Source organism: Elephantulus edwardii, unplaced genomic scaffold (assembly GCF_000299155.1).
Source record: "Elephantulus edwardii isolate Elephantulus edwardi_28Jun2011 unplaced genomic scaffold, EleEdw1.0 scaffold00345, whole genome shotgun sequence".
Taxonomy (NCBI): domain Eukaryota; kingdom Metazoa; phylum Chordata; class Mammalia; order Macroscelidea; family Macroscelididae; genus Elephantulus; species Elephantulus edwardii.
In genome coordinates, this window is record NW_006400095.1 from 1,676,108 (window position 1) to 1,703,842 (window position 27,735).

Here is a 27,735-nt window from a genome sequence, read left to right on the forward strand (position 1 = left end):
TAAAAAACCCTATGAAAGTTGTAGGAACCATATATTTCATACATACCAGCTTCATGAATCTCTTCCTTTCCCGTATATGAGGAGAACACCTGCCTGGAGAATTTGTACTGTTGTTCCCGAAAATTATTTTGTAAGTAGTCCATCAGCATGACATAACCTGACTGCTGCATTGTCAGAACTTCACAAAAAACAGCCAACTGCAAGGAAGATAAAATATTTTAGCATTATATGTTCCCAAGATACCAGTAAATATTTTAGCATAGGTAGTTGTGAAGTAAGGTTAGACAATAACTCAATTTTAAACTACTTCATATGATAACATTTGTTTGAATTACCTGGCTTTCGGAGATGCTAACTGTATCTTTAAAAACAATCCAGTCTACCGTGTCTGTGCAGGGGGGAGAGGTCAGTGAGCCATTGTAAGTGTAATACTTGTCAGTGGAATTTGGCAGAAGGTTCAGCAACATGAAAGGATCTAATGCAGCCTGTTTCCCTATAAAGTAATAAAACACATCTTAGCTGGACTGCTAAGAGAGAATCAAGCAACTAAAAAGTTTCAAAGAAGCAGCGACCTATATACTTTGTATGTAACGAGAGCTGAAAATGTAAATACATTTTAGATACATTTAATAAAATGGCAATATACGAAAATACTTTTACTTTATCACTGTATAGTCTTAAGTACCTTATTTTTACACCAGTAAGAAGCTCAGAAGTTATTTTACATAGAAAAGATATTTGGATATCATGCTATCATCTTGATAGCCACAGTAAATATATTTGATATGACTCAAAACCACTTCATAAAAACAAAAACGAAGCCTGTTAGCAAACTAATAATAGAAAGTTTCTTATCTATTGAGAAATGTCTTCAAAAGTGAATACATTTTAAAAAGTGAATATATAAATTATTTATTTAAACCTTTTTCCTAGAATTCCAGAACTAGTCAAAGGTGAACTACTTTCACTTAATATTGAACTGGGGGATGTGGCCAGGACAGTAAGGCAGGGGGAAAAAACCCAAAACAAAATCCTAAGAAATGATTTTGCATTACAACTATCTTCAGATAACATGATTGTGCATTAAAAGACCAAGTAGAACAAAGCTGTCATCAGAATTTCATCTTATTTTAAAGCGTTCTATCTCACCAGGCTAAGGTATACTTGATTCAGTTTGGTGGTTTGTGTTGTTTTTATTTTTTTTTTTTAATCATTTGCTATACAATGAATAAGGATGACAGAAGAATTGATGCTTTTGAGTGTTGGTGTTGGAGAAGAGTGCTGAACATCCTATGGACCGCCAAAAGAACAAACAGGTATGTCTTGGAGACAGGACAGTGAGGCCTGAGTGCTCTTTGGAGGCAGGGATGGAAAACTTTGATCACACATTCCTTGGGAAAGTTTTTTAGAAGGTCTATTCCTTGGAGAGGGACATTGTGCTTGGAAAGGTGGAGGGTCAGTGAAAGAAAAGAAGACTTTCAATAAGATAGATAAACACAGTGACAGAAGCAACAGGTTCAAGTGTGTCAGAGATGATGAGGATAGGACAGGGTTCAGGTTTGTTGTTTATATCTAGAATCTTATTTGACTCAATGTACCTAATAACAACAACAACATTCCAATACAACATGGAGCTCTGGTGGCCAAGGGTCCAACCCAAAGGCATGCGATTCAAATCCACCAGTTGCCATGCAGGAAAAAGAGGAACCATCTCCTCCAGTGCAATTTACTGCCTCTGAAAACCCACTGAAGGTCAGCTATGAGTTGGTTCCAAATGAATAGTACACAACAACAGCAACACAACAGAAATCCTCATTAAAGGGAGCTCTGGTGGCCTAGTGGTAGGAATTATTGTTGCCAATCTTAAGGTTCTTGGTTCAAGTCTAACAACTGTTCTTCGAAAGATAGCTGGGCAATCTCCTCTTAGGAGATTTACTGTCTCTGAAAACCTGATGGAGGGACAGCTATGGTTTGTTTCAACTCAAAAGCACCAAACAATAACAACAACAACAATCTAATTAAGGAAATCACAATGATCTACTATTGAACTAGTTAGTAACTTTGCTTTCAGTAAGGGTTAGGGCAACGGCTGGAACCAAAGTGCTCCATGGAGGAAAAGATGGAAAAGAAGCTTTCTCTCACATATTTGGATATGTTATTAGGAGAGGCTATTCCTTGGAAAGGGACATCATCCTTAGAAAGGTGGAGTGTCAGTGAAGAGGGGGAAGACCCTCAACCAGATGCAATCAGTGTCTGCAGCAATAAGATAAAACACTCCGAGGATGATAAGGATGGTGCAAGATAGGACAGAGTTGAGCTCTTAGTTCACAGGGTCACCATGAGTCACACTCAACTCTATGACATCTAACACGGAAAACAGGGGTAGTCTTAGTGTTGGTGTGTGGGTTAGGCTTGGAGTTAAGATTAACATTAGAGGCAGGAGGCTTGGACTTAAGTTTAGAGTTTGGTTTATGTTAAGTTCACTTTCAGTGCTGCTAATCCAAAGGCTTCCTGCCTCCAGCAATTCGAATTGACCAGGATCCACAGGAAAAAGATGGGCAATCTCCGCCCATTGCAATTTATAGTCTTAGAAATCCAGTGTAGGATAGCTGTGAGTTGGACCCAACCGGAATTTATCCTCATTAAGAGACATTGTTAGACTAGCTCTAACAACATAGGAAGTTAAGGCACATTGAGAGATCCTCAATGGAAAACTTTCATATTTCTGCAATCCAGTAATTTCTGAAGGAAGGCTGTTATTAGTTTCCATTAAAGACGACTGACTCATACAATTCCATGTGCAACAGAACTAAACCCGGACCAACCCTGTGCTGCCTTCACCAGCTATGCAGTGCTTTATTTATTGTGTCAATTCACCTTGTTCAGAGTCTTCCTCTATTTTGCTTACCATCTATTTATCTAACCTTGATGCCTCTCTCTAGGTACTGGCAATTGTTCTAATATATGCAACATAAGTAAGACAAAGTTTCACCATCCTTGCTTTTAACAAATGCTCACTTCTTTCATGTACTACTTCCACAGGTGAGAGCTCTTGTGGTTTAGGGGTAAAGAGTTTAGTTGCCAACCCAGAAGCACACGGTTCACAACTATAAGCTGCTCCAAGATGAGCAATCTCCTCTTTTGTGGTTCACTGTCTTTGGAAACCTGTTGGAGGGTCAGCTACAATTTGGTTCCAACTTGATGGTATACACAACAACAATTTCCATAGTCAACTTGATTTTCTTTGGCAACATCACAAGTCTTTCATCTTCCTTATTCATTGTCAAGTTTTCACATGTATAGACATCAAGAAAAATACAATGTTTGGAGTCAAGCACACCTTGGTCTTTATAGTGACATCAGTGCTTTTGAGTACTTTAAAAGGGTACTTGGCAGAATATTTGCTCAGTGCAATGCTTCTTCTCATTTCTTGACTGCTGCTTTTGTGGGTGTTAAATGCAGATCCAAATAAAAGGAAATCTTTGACAACTTTAATCTTTTCTCCATCTATCATACTGCTGCTTATTGGTCCCAGGGGTGTGGAATTTTGTTTTCTTTACGTAGCAATGTAATCCATACTGAAGTCTTCGATCTTCAGAAAGTATTTCAAGTCATCTTCACTTTCAGCAAGCAAGGTTCTGTCATCGGAAGCTGTTGGTGATTCTTCCTCCAATCCTGATGCCACATTCTTCTCTATGCTATAGAGCTTCTTGAATTGTTTTCTTAGCCTAACTACTGAATATGGACTTGTCATTCGGGAGGGCCAGTTTCTGAAGGACCTCTTACTTGGTAAAGAAAAAGATCAACAAAAAGGTGGAAGAATTTCTGTGAGATAACTGGTATAGTAGCTACAACAATGGGTTCAAACATCACAATGACGTTTGAGGTGAAGCATCAGACAGCATTTTTTTTTCTGTTGTACAAAGAGTTGCCCTAAGTCAGAATTCGTTACAATGGCACCTAAAAACAATAATTGGTATCATGTGGATAAAACGTAAATTCAGATTTAATCCATTAGAAAAGTGACACTATATGTGCTTTAATAGTGGTGGTTGTTGTGTACTCTCATCTTAGAACTGACCCTCCACTGGGTTTTCAGAAGCAGTGAATTGCATGGGAGGAGAACGCCCATCTTTCTCCCACAGAGCAGCTGGTGGATTTGAACCATGTGCCTTTGGGTTGGCAGCATAATTCCTTACCACTCGGTCACTAGAGCTTTTAAAATTATGTCCATTTTTCTTTCAGTGACAAGATTATCAGAATTCAGACTCATATATAAATTCTTGAAGACTAAGAATATATATTTTTAATTAAGCTATTTTCCAATTTACTATTACTCTTTTAATATTTGAAAAGGTTATTTAAGTATTTGTCTTCCTAATTTTCAATGAACTGGAATCGTTGGGTTTTCTTTTCCTCTTTGGCAACATCTATTTTATGAAGGCTCTGTGGAAATGTGGGCGTGGAGGATGCTAATTAAATAAGGAGCTGGAAATCGACTCACTGTGAAATTGGACAGGAAATGAACTGGCAGTAAGAGTGAGAGGCCAGGAAAGGGAAAGTAGAGTGAGAACTGAAGAGAGATGGTGAGATAAAGAAATGACATAAAATCAGGGAAGAAATTAAAAGAAAAAACAAGGGGAAGACAGGAAAGAATCAGAAGCAAAAGAGATTAATTTTCCTGCTCCTTACCTCTGGTACAGAATCTATACTTCCTGCATCTGAATCTCAGTAAACATCAAACTCTAGGCTCTCAGCAACCCTTCAGGGTCACCTCATATAGTGTCCAAGGCTGCACTCTTTACAGAAGCAGGCTGTCGCCACATCTTTCTCTTGTAGAGCGGTTGGTGGATTTGAACAGCTGACCTTTTGGTTAATACCTTAAATGCAGCTACCATCTGTCAGTGGAGGCACGCAGAGTGCTACAGTCCATGCTGGCCAGATTTCAGGAGAGGCTCTAGACTAAGACAGACTAAACCGGAACACTTGGTGATCTAGTTCTGAAAACCTTGCTGCTGTTGTTGATTTCCTTCGAGTCAAGCAGGACTCATAGCAATCCTATGAACAGAAGGTCTGAAGCCCCTCTACAACTATCGACACTTATCAAAGTTCAAAGAGTTTCCAGAAACATGTTGTTTAGGATGTGGATGCCTCTTGATGACAAATGTCTAATCTCCTTGTCTAAGGCACTTTTCCAAATCTGGGGTCAATACCATAGCTAATGACATCATTCTCACATCTGAAACTTGCTAACTAGTATGTTTTTGTTCTTTTTATGTATATATGTGCTAACTCTCGTTCACAGATATCAGAAGTGCTATTCAATGACATCGTTTGCCTCTGAAGGCTTGTCTGTAAAGACATATTTCATTCCAAGGACTTCACCATTGTTAACACGAGAAAGAACGGCGTCAGAAACAAAACCGCTCTATGACTCAGTCACTATTCACTTGGACCTATGTAGTTATGTGGTCTCATGTCAGCTATGACTTTATGAAGAGTAGATCTGAACCCAACCTATCCTGCACCATCATCCGGATCTCTGATACGCTCAGGACCACTGCTGCAGTTACTTGTAACAGTGTCAACCCATGCTGCTGAGGGCCTCCCTACCTTTCTCAACATGATTTATTTGAACATGTATTTATGGTTACTTAGACAATCAGATCCACCATCCACAACAAGGTTGACAGTGAGAAGGGAAAAGATGTGGGAAAAGCCAGTAAAGACAGAAAGGTAAAGGAATCCAAAGACCCCAGCATGCCTAAGAAAAGTGTGACTAAAAGCTGAAACCAAATCCAAACTCTTGAGGAGAGTTCAACAGAGTATAACTACCTTTGATGGGTTTCCAAGGCTGTAAGTATTTAAGGGAGAAGCTCACCACTCATTCTCCCATGAAGCAGGAAGGGAATTTGTACACGAGCTTGCAGTTAGTAGCAGCCCAGTACTTACTCCACTGTTACACCAGGGTTTTGAAGAGTCACTTAAACCAACCTTTTTCACTTATGGGCACGATAGTTGGCTACACTCATATCAAAACTCTGTGAGTCTTTAATACAAATATTTCTTGGTTGAATTTGTAACTCAGACAGCAGCCCTAGTTTATACTGATGAGAACTCCCAGTGAGAACCACTGAGGGTACTTTCTGGGGTCTGTCCCTCTCTCGCAGTAAGGAGTTCACTCCGCAGTCATCTTCTCTGTGAACTCCGCTGGGCAATATTAACGGCTTAGCTTTATGTTGGCAATGCAACTCTTTATCTGCTGGTCCACCAGACCTCCCCTAATGCCTCCTCTTGGAATCGCTGTAACACCCTTTGTTTCACCACTCCTTGACTGACATCAAGGCGGTATTTCGGAAGGAAAATAAAGAAATAAAAGGAGGGGTTGGGAAGACAAGAGAAATGGGTTTGACTCTGGGAGGGGAATGAGGTTTTCAGACAGTGGATATTAAAAGGGAAACGTCAGTTGAAGAATATTCAAAAGAAGAAATGTATTCCTAAGCACATATGAGTGACTTTCTTGAAATTCCTAGAAATAATTAGAGAAATTAAGAGTGAAATGGCCAAGGTTTGTACTGTCAGGACTCACTTCCAGGTGTTATTAAATTGGCTTTCTTTGTTCTCAACAGGCTGGTGTGAGGACAATTCTTTCAGATATTTCAATGACCATAAATTCAAACAGCTACCTTTTTCAGTCTGGATCTAGTACTCTTTTTGACTAAATGAGGTAAAAAATGAAACACGATTTGTGGCTTTCAATGTTGTTTCTGGCTATTTATGTGGAAGCATGGAGCTGATGGTATCATCTTGCATGTGACTGTACTTTAAAAAAAGAAAAGAAAGAGGAAAAGTGAGCCTGTGGGAGTTCATATCCTCCTGACTTTGAAAAGTTTGTTCAATTTAGATGCTCACAAGTAATTGACAAAGATGAATCCGTTTTAGGCCAGGCTTCTGCTTTCAATAAAAGTCTCTATCTGAGTCTCATTTCTGATTTCAAATTTTGCAGCTTCCAGGAGGGTAATAATCTTCATTTTATTGATAACTCAAGGCAGTTTTAATACTCTGCATGTGGGTGTTTAATAAAAATAAAATAACAGTAATAATAGGTTTGCAGTCTGTTGCTAGTGTTGTCAAAAGCATTTGCTGTGACAAATTACAAGAGCCATGGAAAACAGGCAGAGCAATATCAAAGCACATTGCATTGTGTTTATGGAAGCATTTATCTGCTTCAAATAATCTTATCTCCTCATATTGATAAAAGAAGGATTTATCAAGAAAACCACCAGGGAATATATTTTTAACTTCAGTGAAAATTCCTTTTTCACTTTGAAATAGAATTTTGAGAAAATTACCGCTTCCAGATTAATAGTTGGTCTTTAGAGGGAAGAAGGAACAGTGAAGAGACAGAATAAAGACCCAAACACACATCTGTTGAATTGGTTCTGACCTATTTCAACCTTCCAACAGGTTTTGGAAAAGTTACAGATCTTTACGGGAGGGGACTACCCGTCTTTCTCTACAGGTACTGGTGGATTCAGATTGCCAACCTTTTGGTGAGCATCCAAAGCAGTATGTTCTAGAGCCCCGTAGAGACAGCCTGGTGTTGTTGTTAGGTATATATTTTTATTTTATTTTTATATTAACTTATTTTAGTGTGTGTGTGTGTGTGTGTGTGTGTACTGTCAAATCGAATATGACTAGCACAGGAAAAGACTGTCTCTCCTTCTCCAGCAGAGCACCTGGTGGACTTGAACTGTGCACCACTGGGATTGCAGTACAGCTTCTTGCCGCTAGGCCACCAGAACTCCCTTATTAGGTATTTTAAATGCATCAGATGATTAGATTATGTGCAAGAATAAAATCCAAAAACTTTAATTCTTTATTTAAATCTTTTGTGATTGTCAAGGAACCACGTTTTCTTTTTAAAAAATTTTTAAATGATTTTTATTTTTTAGTGTGTGTGTGTGTGTGTGTGTGTGTGTACTGTCAAATTGGACTTGACTGGTAGGAACTCTATGGTGAGAAATATCTTAAATATGGGGCCAGAGAAGGGAAAAACCACATCTTTAAAAACATTTTCAAATCATGATTATGAACAAGTGATTTTTAGAATATTATAAAAACTTGCATGCATCCAAACTAGATTAGTGAGAAAAAGATACTTCTTCAAGCAACTTACCAAAGCGACTGACACTCTCCACCCCATCGATAATGGCTTTGTAATCTAAATTTTCTTCTGTTCCAATCTGTTAGACAAGAGCAGCAAAGAACTGAATCAAGATTATATTAACTAGTGAATAAAATTTAAAAAAAGGTAGAGATTGCTATATTCCATTGCAGGTACTCTAAATGCATACATTTTTCATTTGTTCAGAGTATTGAAAAATAGTGCAAACCACTCAAAACCTATGTCTCTTTCACTAAGAAAATTAAAAATAGCTTGTTTTAAAGTTACTGCTATACAGTTTTGGGTGCACTGCATATATAAAGAAGCAAATATACGGAGCTGCAGTACAACTTGCTAGTACTAACTTATGAATACAAGACTATCATTCTAAAACTCAAGGGACAGTCTTTCAAAGTGACCACCAATGACCATTCCAATTATGTTCTCCTTTAATTATTACAGATTGTCTTGATAGCTTACATTAGTATCTTTCAATGTGAAAAAAAGTGGAATCAATTAGCATTAATCTGCACATTATTACCTCAAATAAAACGGATAAAGCTCTTAACTTCCCTCTTCCTTTAACTGCTTCCTCAAAACTTGCAAACTGGTCCGCATCAAAGCAGTAGATTTGCATCTGGAAAATGTAACAATGACTTACAACAACAGCAGTACTGTTGACAAGGGCTACACAAACAGGCAGAGAGGTAATAAAGTCACTTATCAACTCAACACACTCAATAAAAAAACTTATAGACTCTTAATTTCCTATTTTGCATCACTTCAAAATATTCAATTACATTTGGAGAAAAATTTGCTTACTACCATTGATTCTCCCGCAATGCTGAAAGAAAAAAATGCAAATTATCAAGGTTAACTATTAGCCTCCACATGTAAACCTGTCTTTGCCAAGACACATGCCAAACAAAAATAAACCCACTAGCTGCCTGTTGTTGATTCTGATTCATGGTGACCCACGTTCAGGTATCCAAAGCTGTAAATTGTTAACAGAATGAATCTGCCTCAATTCTCCAGTGGAGTGGCTTGTTCAAACCTCTATCTTCTGGTTCACAGCCCAATACTTAACCTAGTGTGCCACAGGTCCCATATTACCACTTGAAGGAGTAACTGAAATACTAGTTTCAATTACTAGAGGATAATGGAACAGTAATTTACTAGGGTAAATATTTTGGCTAGCTAATGTTTTCTATTTTGCTAGAATTTTTTAAAATATAGACTTTATTCTCTCTTTACTTTATTCATGATTCTAACCATTTTTAGATCTAGTTATATTGTTCTATACTAACAGTAAAATAAGTGTTTTAAAATTGTTCTGTATTAATAGTGGAATGTTCAAAGTCTTCTTGTTGTTATGTGCTGTTGAGTCACTCATGACTCAGAGTGACCCTATGTACAAAAGCCCTAACTCTGCTCTATCCTGTGCCAATCGCACTGTCTCTGACACACCATCCCGATTACCCCAGTCACTGAATCAATCCACCTGATAGAGGGTCTTCCTCTCCTGCGCTGTCCCTCCACCCTACCAAGCGTGATGTCCTTCTCCAAGGACCAGTCTCTCCTCACAACATGTCCAAAGTATGCCAGACGGAGCCTCAGAGTCTTTGTCTCCAAGGAGCCACCTGGTTTAACTCTTTCTAGGATGAATCTGTTTGTTTTCCTAGCAGTCCATGGCACCCTCAATACTCTTCTCCAGCACCACAGCTCAAAGGCATCAATTCTCCTTCCATCCTCCTTGGTCACTGTCCAACTCTCTGATGCATACCAAGTGATTGCAAAGACCATGGCCTATATCAGACACACACCTTACTCTTCAGAGAGACACCATTGCTCTTCAGTACTTTGGAGAGGTCCCTAACAGCAGACTTTCCCATGGCAATGCACCTTTTAATTTCCTGGCTGCTGGTGCCAAGAGTGTTGATTGTGGAGCCAAGCAAACTAAAGTTGTGAACAATCTCAATCTCTTCACCATCCATCCTGATGTTGCCAATTGGTTCAGTGGTGAGAATCTTTGTCTTCTTGACATTGAGCCTGAATCCATATTGAAGGCTGCAGTCCCTGACCCTCAGCAGCAAGTGCCTCAGGTCCTCCTCAGTTTCAGCGAGCACGGTTGTGTCATCTGCATAACGCAGATTGTTGATCGATCTTCCACCAATCCTGATGCCACATTTCTCCTCGTAGAGCTCAGCCTCCTGGATAGTCTGTTCTGCATGCAGGTTGAAAAGGTATGGAGACAGGACACATCCCTGGCGTACGCCCTTCCCAATTTTGAACCATGCAGTGTTCCCTTGCTCTGTTCTGATGACTGCCTCCTGGTCCAAGTATAGGTTTCGCATTAGAATAATCAAGTGTTCTGGGATTCCCATTCTTCTCTGAGTCAGCCACGGTTTGTTATGATCCACACTGTGAAACCACACTGAAAGAGTTTTAAGGTCTGTATGTCACACTTCTCCTCCTGCTGTGAGGCTACCCCCTCCTCGGTAATTTCTGCTTCAGTCTTTATGTGTCTATGTTGTTGCTGTGTACCATTGGGTCCGAACCAACCCATAGCTGAACCTATAGTGGGTGTTTAGGGGCAGTTAATCATACAGTTAATCACACACTGCCTAAACTTCTCCTGTGGAACAGACAGCAGATTTGAACCGAAGTCTCTGTTTTGACTTGTAAGGAGGCCTGTTGGCAAATGGCTGAGTACACAGGTGCTAACCAAAAAGTATGTGGTTCAAATCCATCCAGCAATTCAGAAGGAGAATGACTTGGGAATTTGCTTCTGATAACCGAAGAATTCAGTAGGAGTACAACCTGGAAATTTGCTTCTGATAAGATTATAGCCAAGAAAGTTTTATGGAGCAATTTTACTCTGTCACATGGGGTTTATTTCTGTGATCCCAAACCTATTTGACAGAATCTAACAATAACCAAAATAATGCTTTGAGAAAGAACTCTCAAAAGCAAAGTGTTACTTGTTCAATAAGAAGACGTGAACTTTTGTAAATCATCTTTGGTTAATGTACTTTTTTTTTTGGAAAAGATATTCAATATATAAAAACAATATGCTACAAACTTGAAAAAGCTATATAAATGTGTCTAATTTTTTTTTTTAGCCATTTAAAGGATTACTCACCTTGGTATTTTTTATTACCAGTAATTACTTTGGATTAGGAACATAAGGCAGTATATAATAGAAACTACAAAAATCTTAAAAGTGGAAAATAAAATATACTAATAACACTACCACCAATAGATAACATTCTCCCTAATTACTTTTAAAATATTTCATTCTTTCACTTAATCCTCACAATAACTTCACAAAGTAGGTCAGTTAACAAGATGTCAATTAACAAGATAAGAGAGAAAACAAAAGCTTAAGTAAATGAAATATTTACTTAATGTTGAATAACTAAATGGTGGAACCAGGATTAAAATTTAGTCCATTTGACTTTGATTCTGTACCACTTACTCTGGGTATTTTATATAATCAAAAGAATACTCTATATTCTGATTTATAACATTAATATATTTCTTATAAATATGTTCTTGAAGAATAAAATTTTTACAAGATCTAGAAATGTTATCATCATTGCAGTTAATCATTGTTTTTGTTTTAATTTGTTAGTACTAAAAATAGATCTTCGCAGAAAACCAGGCTTTAGGCTAAACTGCTACAAACTGAATTGATGAGTATTAAGAACCTAGATACAGAAGTCTTGTAAAAAATGTACAACCTTCCTCACTGATAGTTTATCAATTGATACTCTCTCCAGACACACATTAAGGTATTTGTTTCATTTTTCTTATTTTTTATAATTGCATTGAATCTACCAATTTTAAAGCTGAAAAAAATGTTCTCATTTTAATTTCTTTGATTTTTTTTTTAAGTAGATCTACCCCTTTTCTCCTACTGGTCTAGAAAATAATTTTATTCATTAATTTAGTCATCAACAAAACTCAAAGTTGATTCTTATCCTTATGGTGGTTACTCTTGTGAGAAAGGCAGATATCAATCACCTAAAATATGATTATATAAAAGATAATATTTGAATTACAAATGAATAAAATTACATGACAGATAAAAACAAAATGATCCTTAGAAAGTGAAATAGTAACCAGTAGAACCACTGACTTACCTCGAGTGGAAATTTTTGTCCCTCTACACTATGCTCCGAGCCATCAGAGGACATATTACATTTGCCCCAGTGGAAAGTTATCTTGCTTGCTTTGAACACCATTTCAGAAACTCCTCCGCTGAGATGGTAGTCATTCATGAGGTTAATTTCCACTAAAATAAGAAATAATAAAATTGTATGTAAGTTTCTGAAAATCAAAATTATAAATTTAACTTCTATGTAAGGCAGTCACGTGGCAGAGTCCATAGCACACTGCATGGCTAACAAGAAGGCTGGACATCTCTCGTGGTTCACATCCACCAGTAGTTGCCCAATGGGGTGGGTGGGGGAAGATGAGAGTCTCCGTCCATTAAGATTTACCCGATGGGAACCCAGTGGAGGGTTGCTATTAGAGTAGTGAACTTGAGTTTTTTGTTCTTCCATCCAAAATACATTTTAAAAAAATCGTTTGCTTTATAAGTGAAACCATTAACTTGCAATTTTGGAAGCTGATCTTTATATTTCTGTGTAACAGATTTAAAAACAAGTTGGCATGAATTGATGGTAACTCATAGTGACCCTAAATGTGTTATAGTGGGACTGTACTGCACAGGTTTTTAATGGCTGCTTTTATAGGAGTGAACTAAAAAGTTTCTGTGTCGAAGTGGCCCTGGCTAGATTTGAACCTCTCATGTTTTTATGAGTATCTGAGCACATCTACATTATGAATCTCTCAGAATGTGCTTTATTTCCACAGATGTGAAACCAAAAATGTCAACTGCTATATGACTTTCACAGAAAACTCCAAGCCTGTCTCCTCTACTTTGCTTGATCATTGTGCTCTCAAATCTCTGCTTCATTACGGCAGCTGATGGGAAAGATTAAAGGGAGGTGAGGCGGCAAGAAGGACAGAAGGAACCAAAAGCATTGGCTTAGCTGTGATCCCTCGTCTTCTCACTTCCAGCTCCTATCTCTCCTTCCTGAGTTGCTACTTTGCTCCCATCTCCTCACCGCTCCAAGGATTCCCTGAAGCATCATAACACTAGCATCCAGCACCTCTCTCCCAGACAGTGGTAAGAAAGGCGGGGACTCACTCTCACTGGATGGGTTTTAGCCTTTTCATATTTGAATCTGGACGGCAATCACCAGTCTTCCACTTTACTACTTGATCCCATGGCAGATTTTATCTCAATTACACATTTTCTTAGGTGCCTAAAGCAAGATTTTGTTGTCTCGCTATCTGATTTAAATAATTTTGTTCACTTCAGTAGATCCAATGTATTAACCTGTCAGCTGGCTAAATAGAAACAACACGTCCCTTCCTTGTAATAGTAATAATGACGATGACAATAACAGTTATGGTCAAAATACACTCATTGCTCATAACATTCTAAATACTGCACTAAGTAGTTTTCATGTACAAATGACCCTGAAAAGTAGGTATCATAATTGCTCATTAAATAGATAAAGAAATTGAGTGACCAGGTTAAGTGACTTGCTCCTGGTCGTACCTGTAATTTCTAGCAGAACAACTGCAGTCTCCAAAGTCTTAACTACACTATGAAAAACAACTCTGCTTGATGGCTATCATCTTCTAGACTTCGCGTGAAACTGTCAAGATTTGGGACAATATATTTTTATGTATTTAAAATAGAGAGCTCTGATGGCCTAGTGACAAGAAGCTGTGCTGCAATCCCGAAGGCACGTGGTTTGAGGCCACCAGCTGCTCCGCGGCAGAAGGATGGACAATCTCCTCCTGGGTGATTAACTGCTTCTAAAAACCCTCCAGAGCGTCAGCTGTGGGTTGGTTCTGACTCTACTGTACACAACAACAACTACAACAACAAAAACAACAACAACAAAAACAAAAACATTCAGTTAATACCATAGGATAAAAGTGGTGCTCTGGTGGTTTTGTGGTTATAATAGTTAGTGTCTAAACAAGAATTGTGTCATTGGAACCCCATCAGCTGCTCAGGGAGAGAAATATGAGACAGTCTTTTGGAAAGAATGAGAGCCCCCAGAGGCCTTCTGGGTAGTTCTACATGCCTTACACAGCCTCATAATGAATCAGAAAAGACTCGAAAGCAGTAAGTATGTTGGGTTGAGTGTGGGTTCTAACAGAACATTTTATAATAGTCTTGATTATTTATTCAACTAATGCTCCTTGAGTGTTTATTATGTATCAGGTGTTATAAAAATCTTAACTTTCACACAATTAAAAGTTAAATTACATTCAAATATTACAAAAACGTTGAAAATATTGAAAAAATTAACTCACAACAAAATCACCCAGACATTACTACTATCACAATTCTGGTTCTACTCTTTCCCAACATGCATATTTGATTTAGGGAGCTCTGGTGGCCTAGTAGATAAGAAGTTGTATCGGCAACTCCTTAGGTATGTAGTTCGAATCCACTAGCTGTTACATGGAAGAAAAATGGGAAATCTTCTCTTGCGTGATTCACAACCTCGGAATACCCGCTGGAGGGTCAGCTATGAGTCAGTACTGATTCAACAACATTTCTAGTTTTATTTAACTTACTGACATAGACACAATCTTACATGAAATAAAAACCTGAAAAGACAATGTATTAAAAGACAAAGTAAATTAAAAAACCAGTTTGTCCATCCATAACTTTTTTTTGGTTTTATGATATATTTTGCTTGTATTTTTAAAAAAAGAGTATCATATAGAGGGCTGAGAAAGTATTTCCTAAAGATGACTGATTTTTAAAACTTGCTACATACACTGGCTCACTAGTAAACTTTTGTTAACTTTAGTCCATCACCTTTTAAATATCCAAATATTAGATAAAGACCAAAATCTAATGTCCATGAAAAACAAATCCCGATTGAACAAACAACCTACTAGTGGTAGAGGTATTAAAATGCACTAGCTATATAATACGCATTATTTTTCTTATTCCTGCTAGTGGAGATATCATTTTTATTTTAATTCTTTTTAATGACTCTACATTACGGGCGAACTAGCATCAAGTGATGACTCATCATTGTATTTCTTCTACAAATTTTCAAAAGGTTGTCTGTTATTCTAGTTTCCTTTATTCAGCTCATACTACCAATAGCATTTTTACAGTTTACAGTTTACCTTGCATTATTTGAAACAAAATGAGATGAAACGAACACACTCTAGTTCTGACAAACATACTAAGGTCGTAAACAGAATGAAAAATTTTACCTGTTGTTCCCGTGTTGTGAATGAATGTGCTTTCCAAAGATGACTTATCCCAACCCTGAAACTTAAGTTTCTTAAGATTCACATTTACTTGTGTAAGATCTTCATCAATATTGATAGGAGATTGTTTGGGGCTATTGCATGCTGGATATTTCTTTCCCCAGTTCTTCTGATTCAGTGCTCCTAGGGAAAGAAAAGTGGGGAAGTCAATGTCTTAAATTATTACACAAAAATGAAAATTTACATAGTAAAATAGTTAGCAATAGTATATGTTGTTGTTATGTGCCGTCAAGTTGCTTGCAACTCATAGTGACACTGTGTACAACAGCCCTAAACTCTGCTCTGTCCTGTGCCAATCACACCATCTCTGATACACCCATCCCAATTGCCCCAGTCACTCAATCAATCCACCTCATAGAGGGCCTCCCCCTCCTGCGCTGTCCCTCCACCCTCCCAAGCATGATGTCCTTCTCCAAGGACCGGTCTCTCCTTAAAATATGTCCAAAGTATGTTAGACGGAGTCTCAGAATCCTTGCCTCCAAGGAGCTGCCCGGTTTAACCCTTTCCAGGATGAATCTGTTTGTTTTCCTAGCAGTCCATGGAAATAGATATATTGTTGTTGTTAAGTACTGTTGAGTCGTAGATGACTCACAGTGACTCTATGAACAAAAGACCTGAACATTTGTATAACTTTCATCATTTCTCCAAGTTCATAGTTTCTGGAGGCAAGCTCTTTTGGAAGTGGATGGCACTCCTGCTTCCAAACTTGTTTCAATCAGGAAGCTCCACCAAACACTGTCTACCATGGGTAACCATTATCACATTTGACACATTAGTGTCACAGTGTTTAGCATCACAGCAACCACAGTTGTCTCTGTACACCAAACGAACTGACCTGTGTTATACCACTTAGAAGAATGTTTGACAAAAAAAAAAAAAAATTAAAACCAGTCCTGAGGGCTGCAGATAAAATCACCCACCTTTGGCTTGGTAGCATAACTTTCTATCCAGTAGGCCAACAAAGTTTTCTCATAGATACAGTAACAGTAAAATAAGGGTATCTCTGAAATAACTTATATGACAATCATGCCTAGAATTAGACTCTGAGTCTTAACTTGAAAGACCACAATGAAAGGCCTCTTAAACAATCACAGGAATCCCCTAGAGAAAGTGGACTAAGTGTTAGGCTGATAACTGCAAACAGCAAAGTTATAGTTCGAACATGCCAGTCACTCTACAGAAGAAAGATGTGGCACTCATTCTTGTAAAGATTCAAATTTGGAAACCTGAGAGAATAGTACTATTATATCCTACAGCATTGCAATAAATTGGAATTAACTCATTGATGATAGATTTCATTTGGGTTTGACGAAAATCACACCAAATACAAAATTAAATAACTGTTCTTGTGATCATTACACTCTTCCAAATTAACGGAGAGTTTGGTTTAATGGAATTATACAGTCAGTACTAGTCCAGAATTTAAGACTGAATAAGACTAGATGATGGGAATTATATTTTTTTTAAATTATATGTTGACTACCTTATCACTTTTCATGGAGATTTAATCATCTTTAGGCTTTCTTCCTCCTACTGTTCCCATCAATGATTTATTTTAATCTTTATCTAGTCAGAGATTAATTTACTAAATCATAATAACTATCAAGCTATTCCTTGAAATATCTCTTCCATTTAGTTTCTCCCCTTCTCTTAAAAATTAAAGAAGTAAAATAGAAGAATTAATGGAAAGAAAACTTATGAGAAGTCAGAAAACTGTAATTACATTATGAATAGTGTAATTAATATTATAAAACAAAACATGTATGAATGTTTGAATGAAAAACCAACACATCTTGTGAACTTTTAATCAAACAGCAATTATGGTTGGAAAATTAAAAAAGAACAAATTAATGTTTTATTTCATATTTCACATACACGAACTTTCACTCATGAAACGGACATAAACTGGAAATGACTGGATGACAACAATTAACAAAGAGCCCAAACTGTTCTACTTCTTTTCACTACCACCTAAGTCCAAGAACCATTTTTCATATTCTTATTTCCCTGGACAGGATCTTCATAACCACTATATCAGAGGTATGCCTTCTTTAAAATTCCATTAAAAAACAAAAAAACTCTGTGAGTCCAAGTGTTAAGATTTTCCCCCCAGTAAAACTAGAATTTCTAAAGCCATTACATGAGAACAGATTTATTCTCAGATATTTTAAAATATCTTAACAAAATCTGAAATCTAATGACTAAGGAGTTGCACTGCCAACCTAAAGGTGGCCAGTTAGAATCCAACAGCTGCTCCACGGGAGAAAGATAGGCAAAGGCAATCTCTTCTTGTGTGATTCACAGCGTCAGCTATGAGTGAGTTCTCAAGTTTGAGAGCATATAAAAAGAACTTAAAAACACTGTGAGCAATAAAAAATATCAGCATGTGCAAAGTCAAGTGATTGATCTGAACTGTCACTGTAACGGGATATGATAGCTTGTTATCAGGTTAGGTGCCACTGAGTCAGACTGCACTACAGTGACACTATGCACAACAGCTCCTAATCCTCTCTGGTCCTATGCCACCCACCATCCACCATCTCCACAGTCTGTGCAGTACTCATCATCATAGTCACGGTGTCAATCCCTCTCATTGGGGGTCTTCCTGTCTTTCACTGACCCTCTAATTTCCAAGCACTGTGTTCTTCTCTAGAGATTGGCTCCTCTACGTATGTGAGTGATTATTAGAATAGATTTTTCTTAAAGTAAGTTAGCACAGAGTTCTAAGAGGTATATTAACATTTTTGCTCTCATAACTAAATACAGGGATGTTTTTATTTTAAAGAAATAATCAATTTATGATAAAACACTAAATAAAAATTATGGACTGTCAGTCACACTGTTGCACCGTCTTCCTTTTGTGACAAGGGAGTCATGGGCGGCTGACTTCCCTCCAAGCTCCCTCTAACTACAACCTCTGAGGACTATGAGAAAGTTCACTTTTGCAGTTTAGCTGAGGAAATAAATAATTAGTTACACCACATCTGCCATGTGCTAAAGCCAGGGAAAATTAAGCAATTCATCTCCTAGTGGGGCTTCTATCAGAATCAATAGGTGCTAGAAGCTTATTTTATTTTATAATCTAGCTCTAGATAGGGAGTTCATTACAATCTAGAAAACACTTTAGTACAGTATGCTCTAAATAAGCATCACATCGCATCTTTTGGCATCTAGAAGGAAATAGTTTTGTATGAGTAACAGCAAGTTAGTAATAAGTTGATTTCATGGTAAAGAATATTGGCATGAGGATTGGAAAATACCCCTTATTTAAGTAAACGCTAATGCTTTTGAGTTGTGGTGTTTAAGAAGAGTCCTGAATATCCCATGGATGGCCAAAAGAACAAAAAGGTACATATTGGAGAAGGCAAGACCACAGTGCTCCTTGGAGGCAAAGATAAAGAGCCATCTCACGTACTTTGGGCATGTTTGTTAGGAGAGGCTATTCCTTGGAGAGGGACATCGTGCTTGGAAAGGTGGAGAGTTGGCCAAAGAGAGGATTACACTCATTCGGATGGACTGACATGGTGACTGCAACAGCTGCATCAAGTATGTCAGAGATAACGAGGATGGCATGGGACAGAACAGGGTTCAGATCAGTTGTTCACACGTTTGCTCTGAGTTGTATGTGGCTCAATGGTGTCTAACAGCAACAATGCAAAAGAAGCAGAGAGAGAAATTGAAGAGCCAATCATTCAGATATTTTTTAAATTGCAATGTTGAATAGCCAATCCACAGCCACTGATTCTACCCCATAGCAATCACCACTGGGTTTCTGAAGTGGTAAGTCTACGAAAGGAGACTGCTCATCTTTCTACCATAGAATGGTTTGCGGATTTGAACTACCAATCTTTGAGTTAACAGCTTTAACTTAACACAGAATGATGCCACCAGAAGTCCTAAACTGTTAAGTACAGTGCAAGACATGCCAGAAACACTCAGGAAAAGCTATGAAATGTACTCTATGGAAAGATAAAATGTGACATCTCAAGTATCACTGAACAGTGACCTCCAACATGTACATCTAAATCTGAACTCTTGATTTTCCCCTGAAACGAGCCTCTCCTAAGATCACTGTCATCCCCTGGGCAGAGGAGTCACCCAGATGTCTCTTTTTGAATGATACAGTCATTCATACACATTTTTTATGACATTAACTACAATACTAACAACATAACTACTTTCTTCACTGTGATTCTCATTTCCATTAATCCTTCTATCTTATCCCTCATGAGCGTTCTCTCTGGGCAAATGCTGCCTCTTGATCTTATGACAACAATTTCTTCTTGCTTGGATCCACAATAAATAGTATTGGTAGTGTTGTTGTTGTTCTATGTCATCAAGCTGGAACCAACCACAGCTCTAATTCCCACTATGACCACCCTGCTCAAGCCACCACTGTAGTTTGCTTATCCCCAAGCATCTAAAGAGCACTGGCATCAACATCACATGGGAGAGAAGTAACAGGCTGCCACTGTAGTTCCACCAAGTCAGAATCAGTATCTTACACAGATCCCAAAGAGATCTGGAAGCACAATTTTTTTTTAATGAGCTTTTTAAGAGCAATTAGGTTTACAGGAAAATTGTACAATACTTAGAGTTTCAACAAACTCCATCTACCTTCTTCAATAATTCTTCCACGGTACATTTGTTACTGTTAATGAGGCAATGTTGCTACATCCTTCCTACTTTATTATTGTCAGTATATCACTAGTTGAAATGTTCTGTTTATTCATTATCTCCCCAAACCAGAAAGTGTACTTGATGAGAGAAAGAACTGTCTGTGCTCACTGCTACACCCCAGAACCTAGGAAAGGCCTGGTGCATAGTTGTTGAGTGCTATCAAGTCGGAACTGGCCCATAGCTACTCTTCAGCGGGTTTTCAGAGGCAGTTAATTGCATGGGATGAGACTGCCTATCCTTCTCCCATGGAGCAGTGAGTGGATTAGAACTGTGTGCTTATGGGACTGCAGATTCGTTTCTTACTATTAGGCCACGAGAGGTGCACAGTAGGAGTTAACAAACATTTGTTGAGTGTTTGAATCAGATAGATTAGAAATGGTGTCTTTGTTTTATGGGCTCAAGCTCATAGAGATCTAACATAAAATGGCAAAAGGGAGAGAAATCTAATTAATGTATTTCTAAACTGGTCTGATGACTCTGAATGATGATACTATTGAAGGCTACACCAAGGGCTTCCCACAGACCAAACTAATTTGTTTTGCAAGACATACAGTCAGGGTGCTTTGAGAGGCAATGATGGTGAGAAGTATTTACTGATGAAGATCCAAGACTGTTCTTCAAGTTAAATTACATCTCACCATACAGAAAGATCCTCACAACTGGATCGATAAGCAGTATCAGGATACAGGGAGAAAATAGTAGACTTGTCAATGAATTAATTTTACTGAAGTACATCATTAACACTCAAGGAAGCAACTCTCATGCAATCAAACACATCTAAAGTGTTGAGTACATCCATGTAAAAGAACTCTTCATAGTGTAAAAAATATGTTCGATCCAAGTCATTACATTTTTTTAATTAACACATAAGCATGCAAAATGTTATAGTAAATATGGAATACTGAAGAAGAAATGACGTCTTCAAATTATGGTATCAGTGAAAAATATGTAATATACCACAAACTTCCAGGTTAAAAAAAATCATCTTCAAAGAAGTGCTGTCAGGATACTCTTTAGAAGAGAGGAGAGTGAGTCTTCACCTCGCATCATTTGGACAGTCCCTGGAGAGCATCAGGCTTGGTAAGTGGAGGGACCCATGAAAAACAAAGGCAGTTTGCAATAAGAAAGATTGGCACAGGGGGTGTAAAGCTGAGCTCAAACACTGAAATGGACACGAGCATGGTACCAGGACTCGATGATGAATCATTCTGTTGTATACAGAATCAAGGAGCCAGAACCAACCAAAGGGTACTTGATGACAAAAATAGTTTTAAGAGACCTCAAACCATGAAGCACATGCTCTAACCCCAGAGTGAAGGACCCGAGAGAGCAGGCACACAGGGTTCACGAGACACCCGAGCGTTGTTCATGAGCATTGTGAAATAAGACATTAGGATGCTCATTGTAACTTCAGCAGAAGATCATGAAGGTGACTCACACCTACGAAGGACCACAGAACACTACTCAGCATCTCTAGAGAATGAGAATAAATTAGTCACTTGCACATTCAACCACTCTTTTAGACATTCAGTGACTCACTGGAATTGATGCCACTCATAAATTCCCCATGCTTACCTGTACTGGAGCATTTAAAGTGCTGTAAGGTAATTGCCAAGAAAACAAACAGATCCATCCTAGAGAGGGTTAAACTAGGATACTTCTTGGAGGCAAGGATTCTGGGGCTTTGTCTGACATACTTTGGACATGTTGTAAGGAGAGACAGGTCCTGAGAGAGGGACATCATGCTTGGTAGGGTAGAGGGACAGCGCAGGAGGGGAATACCCTCTATGAGGTGAATTGATTCAGTGACTGGGGTAATCGGGATGGATGTGTCAGAGGCCATGCGAATGGCACAGTATAGAGCAGGGTTTAGGGCTGTTGTACATAGGGTCGCTATGAGTCGCAAACGACTAGGGTGCACATAACAACAACAAGAACAAGGTAATTGTTTGTTCACCTGCCCATTTCTTTTATACTCTAGTGCCAACTCGGAGCTCAGGGTGTAGTGCATCATAGAAAAAAATGAAATGTGTGAGAAATAGCTTTTGTGCACTAAATGGATAGGTGTAGTCAATGTTTACACACTGTTCAACCTCTGTTCCCAGTAGAGTGGAAAACAATTCTAGGTTCTGTAAAGGCCATGCACGAGGCACAGTTCTAGTTGGTTGCTTTGCCTCTTTATTTGTAAATTCCAGACAGAGCAGGTGTGTTTAATCAATGCACAGATATCTGAAGGAATAGATGGGATGAGGTTAAAGGCACATTCGTCTAGACCTTGCTGGAATGGCAGAACTATGATAGGCTGAGAGGGAACTGACAGTATAACCAGTCGGCGATCTGAATAAACACCCAGCAGCAGGAAAGCACAGGTAAGGCTTAGAGAAGGGTTGGCAGTCCAGTGTGGCTACTGGCAGAGAAAAGGCAGTTAATTTCTACAAAGAGGGATCAGCTTGGTCCAATGAACAAAGAGTTCTTCTTGAAGAAGAAAATGTAAAGACAGAATTCCAGATGCACCATGATTGGCCACTGGGAGACAATGAAGTGTGGGTAGAGAGGGGAGATCAGAATTGCCCTGCTGGGGTGATGAATTTGATAGGAATATGAAGGAAGATTAACTAGATTAGCTCCATTAAAGACTATTTTTTCTTTTCTCTATTCTGCTTAATTAACTGACTATATAGAGACCAAAATTTAGTAGTGGTTAGTATAAGGGAGCACAGCAGTCTTGAAGCTTGTGAGTTCTGAGTTTTTGTTAATGGTGGCAGAATAAATTGGAAACTGTTAGTGGTAAAAGTTGGACATAATGAATGTAAAACATGTCACTGATACATATGCATCAGAATGGGGAATCAGCAATTGATTTTTTTTAAATAGTGATCTGAGTGAAAGTTTATAACTAGTATTGGTTTTTCATGACATCAGTTGCACACATTTTGTTTCATAATGATGCTGTTGCTGCTGTTAGGTGTCAAGTCATCGAAGACTCACAGTGACCCTATGAACAACAGACTGGAACCATGTGCTGTCCGGTTTTATCCTCATTCTATCTTGCCCAAGCCCCTCTTGTCGTCACAAATACAGTCCATTTATTAAGGGGCTTCCTGTCTTTCACGGAACCTCCAGGTTTCCCAGCATCCTGTCTCTTCCCAAGAACCAGCCCTCCCTGACAGCCTGCCTAAAGCAGGTGAGGAGAAGCATCACCGTCTTCGCCTCTGTGAAGCGCACTGGTTGCACCTTCTCTGACACAGACGTTTTTAGTCTTTTAGTGGTCCAAATGGACATTCAATATTCTTCTCCAACATCACAATTCAAAGGCATCGATTAATTCATACAATTAATAAAATGCAATGTCGGATCATCCCTGTTAGATACCGTTTTCCTTTTTAAGACTTTTTTTTTTAATCTGCACAGTGCTTGCTTGCTATCTATCTACCAATCTATCATCTACATATCTATCCAATCACCCACTTGCTAAACCACTTCCCTCTGGAAACTCTATGAACTTGAAGAAACAACTATAGCTATGGAAAGGCATTAGATATTTTGCTCATAGAGTTGCTATGAGTCGACCTCGATTCGACGGCAATCAACAACACTATATATATATATATATATATAAATTAATTTTAATGAAAGTTTACAGAGACTTTGGATTTCCATTCGTTCATTGTTGCACTTTTCTCCCTGCCCAACCTTCACGCTCTCCCCATCCCATTCACTCTTCTCTTTGAAAAGTAAAAGAAAAATTCTGTCATTGCTATACAATCCTTGCCCCCAAGTCCACTCCACTATGCAGCCTTCGTTCCGGACTAATAGACGTGTTTCATTTGTCTTTTTTATTTTTATTTTTTATCCCTGTACTTACTTGAAATACAACATGTCCTTTATTTAGGTTATAATTCAGTACTTTCCACAGTTTCTGAATAAGAATTAAATGTTATCAAATATGTTATCTCCACTGTCATTGTTGTCAGTTGCCACTGAGCTGACTTCGACTCACTGTGACACTAGGAGCAGCACTCGAGCCTTCCCAGCCTGTGCCGTCCTCACCGTCTCGGATACACTCAAGCCCATTGCTTCAGTTGTCATGTCAAGCAGATCAGTGATGCACAAGGTGCAGATATGTTGTCTGTAGGGTAGCTATGAGTTGTAGACAACTCAACAGAACCTAACAACAATGTCATGCCCCAGAACCTGGAAAAAAAGCCTGGTACACAGTCAGTCAGACACCGGAACTGACTCACAGCTGGCCCTCCAGCAGATTTTCAGACGGTATAAAGAGCATAGAAGGAAACTTCCCTTCTTTCTCCACTGGAGCAGCTGGTGGATTTGAACTGCCTGCTTTTAGGTGGCAGTGCAACTTCATACCCATTAGGTCATCAGAGCTCCCCTGGTGCATACCAGTTGTTAACAAATATTTGCTGAGTGACTGAGTAAGATAGACATGATACTTTTGTTTTATAACCTCCAGTGAGCTATCCTTAAATGCCCACGGAATACAGGTCTTGGGCAATTAATGTTCTAGTTTTAGATTATTTTAAAAGCATATTCTCGGTAGGGTTATATTCCTTTCACTAACTTGGAAACATGGTTGTTGTTATTGTTATATGCTGTCGAGTTGCCTGCAACCTATAGTGACCCTACCTACAGCAGCTCTGAATCCTCCTCTATCCTGAATCAACTTATCTTCTCTGACACACCCATCCGGATCATCCTAGTCACTGAGTAAATCTATCTCGTCAAAGGTCTTCCTCTCCTGCACTGTCCCACCACCCTCCCAAGCCTGACATCCCTCTCCAAGGACTGGCCCCTCCTTTCAACATGCCCAAAGTATGTCAGATGAAGCTTCAGAATTGCCTCCAAGGAGCAGCCTGGTTTCACTCTCTCTAAGACGAACCTGTTTGTTCTCCTAGCTCCAGGGTATATTCAATGCTCTTCTCTAACACCACACCTCAAAGGCATCAATTCTCCCTCTTTCATCCCTATCTAACAAAAACTAAAATGTAACATAGGGGAAAAGAAACCTACTACTACCAAAACCCCTAAACAAACAAACAACCAAAGAACCCTCCAGTTCAATGCAAATACCTTTTCTATTTGGAGACTATAAAGACAGGGAATCAATAAATTAAAGTAAAAAAAGAACCACGAAAACAAGTCATTTGGTCTTTCTCTTATCTTTTTCTTGTGTTATTTTTAGAGGCTTTTAATGTCAAATATCAGATAATCAGGCAAAATAATCACAAAAAGAAGACTCTCATTAGAGATAATTTATAGAAATATAATATTTAATATTTTTTTAAAAAATATTTAATATTTTATGGTTTGGTATTCAAGGATACCATAAATTGCTTTTGTTTAACAAGATTTGAAACCTGACAGAAGGTCAGATTTGAGTTAGGCCCAACTCAGTGTCACATAACAATAACAACAAGGCTTATAAGTCATTCTTTAATGTCCAAGCTACTGTTGAAAACATATACTGCTTTTTAAAAAATAATTATTTTGTTTTTGGTGAAGGCTCAGGCAGAATTTGGTTCCCTTTCAATTCCTCACAAGTTGTTCAATAATTGTTTACATTCTTTATAATATGTGAACATTGTACTTACTTCTATTCTGCTTGAAAATTAGTGAATTTCTCTAGACCATCTTTGATATAGACAAATGTTTTCATCTCTGTATATTTGCATAAAGATACTATGAAAAAGCAAATGTGTTATATTAAAGAGGAGAGTCATGATTATAACATCTATTACTAATGGTTTTGAATAAATTCCATTCATGATTCCATACATTGCAAATCACAGCTTGTAAATTACTATGGACTTGCTTTCTCTAAGTTAACTAAATCCAAAAGCCAAAACTAAGGAAAATGTAAAGTAAGCAACAGTAAGCAACAGTTAAAAGACTGGGATATAAATTTCCCTTTCAGATACAAAAATGAAATAAAGCTGCTTTGTTTCCAGTTTAAATGTGGTCTAGGTTTTAAAGCAAAATGGAAAGATGATTTACTTCAGAGGCCATTTTTCAGATGTAACCCCATCAGCTGCTGGAGAAAAGGGCCTTTCACAAAAGATAAGAAACTGAAACTTAAAATTAATGAATAACAATTCTTGGGCAACTCCATGTCACACCAGTCTGTGCCAGCACAGAAACTGACTGGAGGCAAAGGAAAAGAGGTGTCTGAGATAACACCCCCCATTGAATGAAGATGAGAATGTTGTTACACGTACAAATCAGTGTTCGTGGTTGTACTATGGGCCAAGAATGAGGCTTATGGATCTGAAAGGAGAGAAGCAGTTGGTGAATGCAGATGATGGCTCCTATTAGAGCTGCACTGGAAGCAGCTCAAATGAAAACAGCCTCAGAATTACAAGCTGTTTAGTCAAGACTGCCTTTCGCTCTATTGTCTGTGTGAGTGGCACACTCACACCAAGACGGCAGAAAAATCTCTGTAAGCCTGGCTGATAAATGCAACTGACAAAGGACTACATGGCAGAGAAGTAAGCTGCCAATTTAGAGACATTCTGGTTTAAATACCAAGCCTTACAGTATTTAAGGAAATGACACAGTAAAAATAGGAACAGGGAGATCCGATTTTCCCCCCAAAGTTCTTTGCTAAAAATCTAGGAAAAATCTAATGCCCTAAGCAAGTAAAACCAAAACACTGCTCCCCTAGCAGGCAATAAACTTGGCTTTTAGTAGATCTAAAAAGAAAAAAAAAAGAATTCAAGATGTAAAAGATCTAAGGACATTGACATGATAAAAATATTACTTTTAAGATAAGCAGTCGTACCTGGTAAATTTTGGATGTGTTTAAATTCAAGTCAATGAGCATAACAAGTATCACATTCATAACAAAACCAAAGCCACTGCTGTTGAGTAGTTTCCACCTCACACTAAAGTTGTCCCATTGGGCTTCCTGTAATTATTGCAGGAGGAGATCACCAGGTCGTCTTCCACAGGGTTTGAATCACTAAACTTTAGTTAGCAGCCAAGAACACTTAACTACGTAGCCAGAATGTCATATTAATAATATCCTATAATCTATCCATGTTCTAATAAATTCATGGATCCCAGTCAACTATGCCACAGATGATGAGGACGGCTCAGGGTAAGACAGGATTCGGATTTGTTGTTCATAGGGTCGCTATGAGTCATACTCTACTCAATGGTACACAGCAACAACACCAATAAGAGAAATAACAGGGAGCTCTGGTGGTTTAGAGCTAAGGAGCTGCACTACCAACCCAAAGGCAAATGGTTTGAATCCACTAGCTGCTCCACGAGTGAAGAAGGGCAATCTTCCCCCATGTGATTTACTCCTCTGAAAACCAGCTGGGAGGTCAGTTATGAGTCTGTTCCAACTCAGCACTACACAACAACAAAAACAACTGGTTGTTTAGTGGTAAGGAGTTGTGCTGCTAATCTGAAGGTATATGGTTCAAGTCCACCAGTGTGAGGAAGAAAGATGGGCAGTCTCCTGTACGATTTGCTGCCTC

The 27,735-nt window shown here is 38.4% G+C and overlaps 1 protein-coding gene across 1 annotated transcript in view; it reads right to left on the reverse strand.

Moving 5' to 3' along the window:
* Window positions 1–27,735, reverse strand: part of PTPRZ1 (protein tyrosine phosphatase, receptor-type, Z polypeptide 1) — a 158,262-nt gene that overhangs the window by 85,538 nt on the left and 44,989 nt on the right. The window contains exons 3-8 of the mRNA XM_006901805.1: window positions 15,497–15,676; window positions 12,313–12,464; window positions 8,709–8,804; window positions 8,180–8,246; window positions 336–493; window positions 47–197 (exon numbers count right to left, since the gene is read on the reverse strand). Of these exons, the coding sequence (XP_006901867.1) occupies window positions 47–197; window positions 336–493; window positions 8,180–8,246; window positions 8,709–8,804; window positions 12,313–12,464; window positions 15,497–15,676 (804 nt within the window). The remainder of the gene's footprint in view (window positions 1–46; window positions 198–335; window positions 494–8,179; window positions 8,247–8,708; window positions 8,805–12,312; window positions 12,465–15,496; window positions 15,677–27,735) is intronic.